Below are 10,000 nucleotides of genomic sequence, written 5' to 3'. Positions count from 1 at the left end.
AGCTAACCTAAACACCAAAGAAACGTTTTTATGGCTGACTTTACACACAACGACACACTCAGATTTGCAATCACGTAAGTTAAGGGGCACTTTATAGTATAAAGTGCACAAAGAAGAAACAATAATAATCGCTGTTTATCCATCCGCACCAGTTGAGCCGTACTTCGATTATTGTAGCCTTTTGTGGGGTAATAGAGAGCTTAAGCAACGGCGACGGCGACAGCAACGAAGAAGTTCAAAAAGAAATAGGGTTGTTGAGCAAATCGACAACTCTGCAAGTGCGTCACGTTTTTTTTGGACATTTCTTTGCCGCCCCTGCCCAACTGCGACGTCTAATTTCATTTTTTTTCACTTTAAAAGTGACGTTTTTGCTGCTGTCGCCGTCGTCGATACTAAAGCTCCCTATTTGCTCAAAAACGCGTGCAGATCAATCGCAGAAACTTCAAAACTGGCAGAGCAGCACTCATTTAAAAAGTGGACTATTCTGTAAGATCATGAAAAGAGCTATGTTGGCCAACGCTGCACGATAAGTGGAAAATGCAAGTGAATATTGTTTAAACTATCACGCGGCTGTACCTCAGCTTTATCGGCTGGCCTGTAACGATAGTTTTAAAACATTGTAATATAGGTAGTATTAATTCATAGAACTTTTCACATGGCTAATTTGAAATTTTGTATTTTGAAATTTTGTACCACCGTGTATAAAATAAATCCATTTCATTTCAACATCTTCAAACATACAATAAAAGAAATGAGAGAAGAAATGAAAGAAATTTGGCTACCTACTAGTCAATGGCCTCAAAAGTTGGCTGATAGTAAAGACACAAGATTTAGTAGACGAGGCCGAGTTAGTGTTTGGAGAGGAGGTCAGAATAACAACGGAACGTCAACGACACCTGGGGGCAGTTATTTGATTCCAGGAACATAAAGACCAATATTGTAGTGGAAAAGTCCAGGGTTGGAGGGAAAACATCGAGTTGCCGGTCGAAATCGCAAAGAGTCAACCCCATGCCGCCAACATTGCCTTCACAGAGGGCTACAAATCGAAATTTACATAGCTATAAAGGTCCCGAAGACTATGTGGAATCAGTTGATGAAGCGATCAACGATATTTTCCTTCCAGTTCTTTTTGGTCAGACGGAACAACTCCCTGAAGAGTTGCGAGAACTATTCACCCTACCCCCAGCACAAGGGGGTCTGGATATACCAGACATGAAAGCTGAAGCCCCACAGCAATACGCTGCCTCAAAGTTAATAATAGCACCACATGTAGCAGCTATATGTACGCGGAGCACCTTAATGCCAGTGGGTTAGCAAACTATGGAAGACCTGAAACGACAACAGCAGCCCCTCAAGACGAAAGCAGCGACTCTGAGAAGAAAGGCTATTGATGCATCTCTCTCACCGGACTTGCTAAAGGCAACAATGTAGGTCAGAGACAAAGGTGCAAGTTCATGGCTCAACGCCGTACCCCTTGAGGAGCAGGACCTGACACTGAATACGGTCAATAAGCAACAATTCAGGGACTCGCTACGCATGCTTTACATTCTTCCTCTAGCGGACTTGCCGAACCATTGCGCAGCTAAAACGTAAGCTACATCAACTATGGAGAATTGCGATGTGACTCAGTCATGATTGCTCTTAAAAAAAATGAATTTTGATCTCCAGCTTGTTTTTCTATTAATGAGGGTCTCTGGACTGGAGAGCGTAGTTCCTCCCTTGGTGATAACTTTTGAATTATCTTAACAGTATTGCGACTGTTCTATTATTACCACTTTGTGATCAGGCAAGACCATGGTTTCGGTTCTTCACGCGAACCTCATCAGTTGCCGAGTTGGCTTTATGCTTAGTTGCTTTAACAAGAGCAACTCTAGTTACTTGTTCTGTGCTGTGGCGAGAACGGTAAGCCGTTCTGTCTAGTTTAGCTTTGACCTTGTACATACGTACTCGCATGGGGGATCGAAAATTCTATCTTTCTTATTGGCTACTGAGCGCAACCAATTACGGAGGGTGCATTTCAATCCTCTTCTGCTTGAAGCTTGAACGATGTTTTTTCGGAACCCATTTTGTGAAAATTCAGCACTTTCATTTGTAAAAGAGTTAGAGGAGCTTTGTAATTAAGTGCGCACAAAGATTCCGTACACTCCCTCTAAAATTAAGGCAGAGGGGACGTCTGTACACAGGCTATATCTTGGCTTAGAACAACCATATCTTTTGAAATTTTAAGATCGGCCCACATATGTGTACCAGGGTCTAGAATCCCTTTTCACAAGAATGCTGACTTTTTTTAGATGATTTTAGTGTCAATGCAAGGAATGCGGACATTTTGTTATTAATTAGTTTTAGTATGATTCTTAGAGTAGTTTTAGTAGACAGTGTTTTTATCAGTTGGTTATAGTTTTTAGTAGACCTTGTATTTTTATTTAGGATATCTCTTTTATTACTGTAAAGTTTTTATCACTGTAATGACAGTAAAAGCCATTTTATTAATGTTATAAAAGAAATGACTGAAAACACGTAATATAAATGTACCAGAAGTACACAGGTGAAGAGGGAACAGTAAACGCCTTCGTATAAGAAGATACGAAAGCAGGGCGATAGATGCTGGCCTAACATTATTTTTGTGCCCAATCCCCGAAAAACATTTGAATAAGTCGTGGAACTGGTTTGTTCTAAAGAGTGGCATCCCAGGGGGTTCTCTTGCCCGTTCTTGAAAACTATCGTCACCATTATTCCTGACCCAACTGACCACCCCCGGGACTCCGAGGATGGTTAAAACTAAAAACCAGCTCACACTATGTCCCGAATCTAAGGCAAATGAGCAAGAGCAATAGATTTTTCTCATTAGCACTAAAATTCAGCACACGTGAAATACGACATTTGAGCCGGGCCCCAGACTTAAAATAAGAACTATCTCAAATTGTTTCTTGCAAACTATAGTTGATTTACACTGATTTACATGCTCTTTTAGAAAGCAAAAATTTTACTGCTTCAAAATTTTTAAATTCCGTTGCTATAGTCAACAGAGTTTTGCCACTGAGGTCTTTTGAATCAATTTCAAGACCAAGTGATAACAGCTCGTTGATAATGGATGTATTTCCACCTTTTGCAGCACAGTGGAGCAGGCTTGATCCATCCTTATCTTTCAAAAAAGGATCAGCACCCTTTTGTATCAACATCTGAAAAGCTCTTTGTTGAGGCCACTCAGCAGCACGCATTAGAGGGGAGGAGCCATAAGAATCCCTTGAGTCAACATCAAGACCAAGTGATAACAGCTTATCAATAATGGATGTATTTCCACCGTTTGCAGCATGGTGGAGCAGACTGCTACCATCGTTGTCTTTCAAAAATGGATCAGCGCTATTCTTTACCAACATCTCAAAAGCACTTTGTTTGCCATCAGCAGCTGCATGCATTAGAGGCGTTTCATCTTGTAAGCTTCTTGAATTGATGTCAAGACCAAGAGATAACAGCTTGTTTATAATGGTTATATCTCCTCCTTGTGCAGCAAAGTGGAGCAGATTTTGATGAAAATAGTCTTTCAAAGATATATCTGCACCATTTTGTATCAGCATTTCAAAAGCACTTTGTTTACCATCAGCAGCTGCACACATTAGTGGTGTGCGGTTAAAAGCACCACTCCTAGAATCAATGTCAAGACCAAGTGATGACAGCTTGTTGATAATGGATGTATTTCCACCCTGAACAGCACAGTGGAGCAGACTCAACTCTTTGTCAGCTTTTAAAGAAGGATCAGCACCGTTTTCTATCAACAGCTGAAAAGCACTTTGCTTGTCAAAAGCAGCTGCGAACATCAGTGCAGTGGTACCTTGTGTGCCCCTTGAATCAATGTCAACACCAAGTGATAACAGGTTTTTGATAATGGATGTATTACCACCTTTTGCAGCATAGTGGAGCGGACTCAACCCATAGTTGTCTTTCAACGATGGATCAGCACTGTTCTGTAACAACAACTGAAAAGCATTTGGTTCGTCATGATTAGCTGCCATCATTAGTGGAGTTAGACCTTCCCTGCTCCTTGAATCTACGAGGCATCCTTGTGACACCAATAACTCGATGATTTCAATTTCTCCGTGTTTTGCAGCAGCATGTAACACACCAACATCTTGATCATCATTTACGGCTTTGAAATCACGGTAAATGTTTTCTATATTAACTGGAACAGACTTCTCATGAATGGATGAGACACCTTTCCCTAAGAAGATAATTATTTTGGAATATGAAAGTCAGAAAGAAACAGATTGCATATTTAAAAATGGGAAATGGAGAATTGGAAAAAGAAAACAATGATCATTATTTACGCACAATAAAACAATGATGTGGTTGATTGTTACCTATTTTTCAGAGATGGTCTTATATTAGAAAAGGAAGATTTGGGAAAACTACCAGCCTACCCCTCCCCTTACCCAATGTTAACACTTCTCATTTAGGGCAAAATCTTGGGTTGTTTGGGAAGGGATGGGTGGGAGGTTGGTAGAATCTTCTACTGATTTAAAATCTTTGCACCTTCCATGTTTTGTTCCCATTATGAAAATGAAAGTAAAGGAGACAAGTTGTAAAAATAGTCGTAATCTCTAAAACGAATCTTATTCTGGGCATGAAAATAATATGCATTTAAGTGTAATCTTGTGGCTTTTCTACCGGATACTACGTAATAACCCTCTATCATGAAAATGAAGAGCCAATAACATGGACCATATTTTACCTTCATCACTTTCAGCACAGCAGTTGTCACTCATCATCCTCAAAATGATCTCTTTAAAATTCTCACACTGGGTGTCCCAAGGGAATGCCTTGTTGTAGCTTTCTCTGAGATTAATAGACGTGTTAAGTCTCTCTTTCGACTTCATCTCGGAAAGAGTTCTGATTCTTTGAGACCACTCTTCCGGATCTTCTGATTTAATGATAACAGACTTTCCACCGTCCACTTGCTCCAACGCTTTAGCTATTCCAGATTCACTGGTAAGAAGAACAGGGACATCAGCAGAAATGGCTTCCAGAGCAATCAGATCAAAGCCTTCCGTACGAGAAGGCATAGCAACCAAGTCTGCTTCATAGAACATTTTTTTCACTTCATCTTGATTGCAGAAACCACGAACTGTTAACTGCCTCTTTGTTATTCTTGTATTTTGTAGGAACCAGTCCATTATATTTCTATGTTGGCCTTCAGGTGAACCAACAAATGTCATCTTATACTTCTCCCCAAGAGAACCTAATGCATTGGCAATAATATCAAAGCCCTTGAGTGACAGATCTTCGTAAGATCCTCTCCCAAAGATAAAGACACTGAACTCGTCAGGACTATGTGAAATATTGGCAAGTATTTGATCTGAAAGGTTGACGAATTTATCCAAAATTCCAGGAGTGATAATGTGAACTTTCGTGACTGGGAGACATCTGCTGTACTTTTGCTGTAATAGTGAGCCAACAGCGACCACGGTGTTTGCAGCCTCGCAAAGTCTGATTTCCTGTTTATGCTTCTTCTCATTCTCCTCCACTGCATCTGTTTGAGTGTTAGTATCAGTTTGCTTGTACTTTCCAAGGTCTTCGCAAAATACATGCACAAACTGTATCCATTTGCACTTGGTATTTTGTACAATGCAATAAGCAGGGGTGCCAAACTTTCGTCCATGGCCGATAACAACATCAGGATGTGGGAGCTCCGAAGGAGCAAGTCTCAGCCATTCCAGATGGTCATGAGTTCCCGGCACACTTTTTGCTGTTATTAAATTCACGCCATTTTTCCCAGCATCTTCTCTGTCTGATTCACTACTCTGAGAGACGAAACAGTGAATAACAAAGTCATCCCTTGATGCTTTAGCAAGATTGATTGCAAATTCTCTGTTGAAAGTAGACAAACCGCCCTTACTGGAGTTCCACTCATCACAAACAAACAATATGTTAACAAGCTTTGACTTTTTTCTATCTGGTGACTCCGATGTGCTTGGTAAATTAGGACAATCTTCTTGAAACGCTCTCTTCATGACCAACAACCGTCTGAAAAAGTGAGGTTTGCGAACTTCTGTTTTTAACACTAATACAATATCTCAATCCTTCGTCATGATGTATGCGTCATTGACCAAGCATAAGCTCAAGATGGCTTGATATTGCGCGACTTCTTCTTTTTTTGCGTCATTATGGGCAGAGCCCAATATCCAGCCATTTTGACCGAACAAGCTTAGTCAGAAATGGCCATATGTACGGCCAAAAAGGGCACTTTTTTGCGGGACCAACGCAGAAAACCTGAGCGGGCAAGATAAGCCCATATTCATTGCCCGAGGGTGGTCAATCAGAAGATTGTAGTCGCATTATCTTGCCCGCTCGCGGATTCAGCTATATAATAAATACGCGTACTTACAAACAGTATTTCGAGCACATTTTGTCCGGTTTGGCCTGATATAGATCATAAAACCCCTCCACGAGCCTCAAAAGACGTTTTTGGGCGAAATTTCAGGGAGAGAATGACGGAGTTAAGATAACGTTAGTGTTATGGGGTTCTAATGACAAAGAGGGCACTAAAACATTTCCCTTACAGTTACGGAGGGTATTGGTGCTGATAGATGATTACTCTAAAAAGCAGTGGAGAAACCTACTCAACAGCAGTAATAAGACAATAATTTACCGGACGAAGAATGCCTTATTTCTCATGACCCCTTTTGAATGCTTTTCAACAGCCTTCTCGAGCAACTCATCGGTAAATCCGGGGACTTTTGGGGTCTTTTAAGTGGAAAATTTGCAGGAGCAACGGAACGTCTAAAAAAGAAGCTCTCTTTTCCTGGTTGGACTATCCCAAAGGGAAATTCGTGTTCCAGAATTCTTCAAATCAAGAGTGAATTCAAATCCATTTTTTAATCCAGTCTGCTAAGGCCTTTGCAGCCTTTTGTGTAACTGGTACTGATTTGTGAAATTCTCGAGCAAAATTTATCAGTCCTGAGTTTTGCTGACCATTTTCCTCTAATCCTAGGCACAAAGAATGCGACAACCACGCACATATATATGACGAAATCATCTTTATTGTTCGTCGGAAGAAGCAAAGCTGCATCAAGGGGGGAGGCAAGGCCGAGGCCGTTCCCTCCCCTCCCCCGATGCGGCCAGCCCAAACCGTCAGACAACAAATAAAAGAAAAAAGAAAAAAAGTGAAATGTCAGAGGAGGAATTATGGAGACAGTTAAACAATGTTCTGCGCGATTAAATAGGCCATGGAGATGCGCCGCTCTAAAGGTATCGCGATGTAGAGAAGGAGAGCATTGGAAGACCAGTCCCCTTTTAGACTGATTAGCTCAACGGGGGCGCCACAAAGAAGAGCGTATGTAGCCCCTCCACGACAAAAACTGTGGCCAGAGTATTGTGTGGGCTTCAGGCCGGCGGAACAGAGAGAACAGCGTAATTTGGGGGTGAAGACTGCGTGCGTTATTGGGCTTGTACGAGCTCCCTTGGAGTACAGAAAGGCAGGCGGGGAGGGTGGGGCGGGGAAAAGACCGACATGGCGCTCATAACCTTGCAGGGACATAGCAGATGACCAGGCGGAAGGCGACCAATAGGGGTGAGAAGTTTACGTTCCTTGAACTGAATGGTCTTGAACCAACGAACACAGATGGCCAAACCCGAAAGGCCAACTAGAATGTCCTGGCATGACCCGGACAGAGAATTTATTCTTGATGGCCTTTGATTTATTCTTGAAATGGTTTCAACCTTATTTCAGAATCTGACCCTTCTTGTGTTGACAGCTACGATAATGATAATTATGTTAGTGCTACGTGTCTCTGTCCGGGTCATGCAAAAGTTATTTTTCCCAAGCATGAAATTTTTAAGGGCAATCCTCAAACGGGGATAAGTTAGCAAAAGAGGAGTCTTCAAGCGGAAAAGAATCATGTTCACTAACTGTGCATGTAGGGAGTCATTTGTCTGATTTTTTGCTAGAGCTAGCGACGCTAGTGCAAACTTTGCCTGTTTGGGTTGTGAAAAATGAATACAAAACGTGCTTGAACCGACAAGACTGTCTGTTGGAGCAACTGTAAGGACTAAAATTCCAACGGAAGCAAAACTCCTGGTTCGTAAAAATGCGACCATCATTAGCAAGAAAGGAGGAAGATGGCGTCGACTGCTACATCGAAATACTGGGCGCTAAAAGTCATACGCGTTATCCAGCTAAAGTTGTCCAGTGATTTGGTGGCACGTTAATCTTGATCAAACGCTAGGATGGCGCGGGTTTGAAATCTAGTTTCCTTGATGGCCAAAAACGTCAGGTAACCGATGTAATCCTGGCCTCGGAGGAATTTTTGGACATAATAGACTCAAGGATCTTAAAGTTTCCCGGCATGAATTGCGCAAAAGTCAACTGGAGAGGTTTAGATGCTTCCCATAAGGGCCAAAAATATGATCGGAAGGTAACGGTGGCTTACCTTCTGACGCATTAGAGCCATTTGAAGAACGCCAAGCCATTGTTGTGGTTGCTTGTTCGGTCGATTGGTCTAACTGTTTATTCGAGGGAGCGGCTGCCTTTGGATCGCAAAACTCGGCGTCGATTTTGGCGAGCTCGTCGTCCAGCTTAAAGGGAGCAAGCGATAAAGGCTGCGAGACATCCTTTAAGGTATCAGCCACCCTTAAAATTGCCATTTTTCCATAATTGAGGTTTCAACGTTTTCAAATAGATATGCTTGAGAGCTTTTTAAAAAAAAAATCAGAAGAAAATATTATTTCTGTCCAAAGATATCGGGGGTAAAAGATTTTTTCTTGTTAAGTATCTTAATTGATCGTTGACAAGATCTGTCATACCCGTGTCATATATCAATTAACTTGCCTGAGAACGAGTGCTTGCTTCGACACAACACGTGCGAATTGTCTTCGCGTTGTTTATAGCCTTTAGTATTCTCCGTGGATATTTAGCGTTTGCTTCGGTGAAAATGCCGCCAAAAAAAGAGAAAAGGTCGTGTCCGTTTTCGTCATCGAAACCGAGAGCGAAAAAGAAATCGAAGAGCAAGTTTGACAAAGAATGAGCCGTAAAATTGGCAGAGAACGACAAAGGCTCATTTTATCAGCAAGAGAAGTGGCTCGAGGAGTTGGATATTCAGAAAGCAAAAATGCTGCAGTTGCTGAGAGTGCAAGCCGCTCCAAAATCCAGCTTGAAGAGCCAGATGAAGAAAGCCAGTTAAGCTCATCGACCCCATCTGCTGATGGAACGTTAGCCTGCGTGGCAGGCACAAAAAGGGGAGGGGGAGGGGGGAGGGAGAAAGGGAAAAGGGAAGGGAGCGCCTGCTCTAAGAGCCTATGTTTTTGCATAACGCCTACCAATTTTCTAGTAATCCGATTACGCTTACTGTCAATCAAGTGTCGCTACACTCGCCATAGGAGAAAAACATTACACTCACGGACTAAAGAAATTCGCTTAGTTATTCAGATCCAGAAGGCACTTTGGAGAAAACTGGAATCCTTATTCAGCCGTAATAAAAAAAGTTTTACGCTTCAAAAGAGGTCAAAGAAATCGCGCTTGCATCAGAGGGCAAATCCTGCCGACCAGAAAACAATAACTACAGTCAATCTTTATGTATGTCATGACCTCTCAGTGTGAAACATGCGACTAAAATAACATTTGCTCAGTATAAATGCAGAACCTTCCAGAGCATAATCTACCCAGCAGATAAAAACAACTTTATTGGAATAGGCAGCATTTTGGCATGAGGTAAAACCACCCTCTTTTATTGTTAAGTTACATCGGCGAATGTCATCGTTCGATAAATTGGCTAAATCTTTCGCTGGGTAGCCGAAAAATTCCATCTCCTGCAATTGGTCTTCGATAATAGTTTTCAGTGGCGAAATGACGAGAATCGCCGCATTACCATTTAGCTCGTAGTTCTTCGCGCGTACAAACATTTGGTAAATTAAACTCTTGCCGTATCCGGTCCGCAAAACCGCCAGAACATCTCTGTCGGCTAAAAGAGCCGTTACTGCTGATTCTTGCTCTGGTTTTAAAACAGTTTCT

The 10,000-nt window shown here is 41.8% G+C and overlaps 1 protein-coding gene across 1 annotated transcript; it reads right to left on the bottom strand.

Moving 5' to 3' along the window:
* Positions 1–2,369: 2,369 nt before the first annotated feature.
* On the bottom strand, positions 2,370–6,033 carry LOC140941773 (uncharacterized). Its single transcript, XM_073390789.1, has 2 exons — positions 4,727–6,033; positions 2,370–4,216 (listed from the first exon to the last, which is right to left on the bottom strand). Exons 1-2 carry the CDS (start codon positions 6,003–6,005, stop codon positions 2,946–2,948), a joined length of 2,550 nt encoding a protein of 849 aa, XP_073246890.1. The 5' UTR covers positions 6,006–6,033; the 3' UTR covers positions 2,370–2,945.
* Positions 6,034–10,000: the final 3,967 nt, after the last annotated feature.

This window comes from Porites lutea, chromosome 6 (genome assembly GCF_958299795.1).
Source record: "Porites lutea chromosome 6, jaPorLute2.1, whole genome shotgun sequence".
NCBI classification, from domain to species: domain Eukaryota; kingdom Metazoa; phylum Cnidaria; class Anthozoa; order Scleractinia; family Poritidae; genus Porites; species Porites lutea.
Note: the sequence above shows the minus strand (reverse complement) of the source record. Positions and strands in the feature narration are given on the sequence as shown.

What these genes read in the sequence shown, in the direction of transcription:
- LOC140941773 (XM_073390789.1), bottom strand. Translation starts at nt 6,005, where the DNA reads ATGAAGAGAGCGTTTCAAGAAGATTGTCCTAATTTACCAAGCACATCG. An exon ending in CTGTGCTGAAAGTGATGAAG is followed by an intron (nt 4,217 to 4,726) that starts GTAAAATATGGT and finishes TTATCTTCTTAG; the next exon opens with GGAAAGGTGTCTCATCCATT.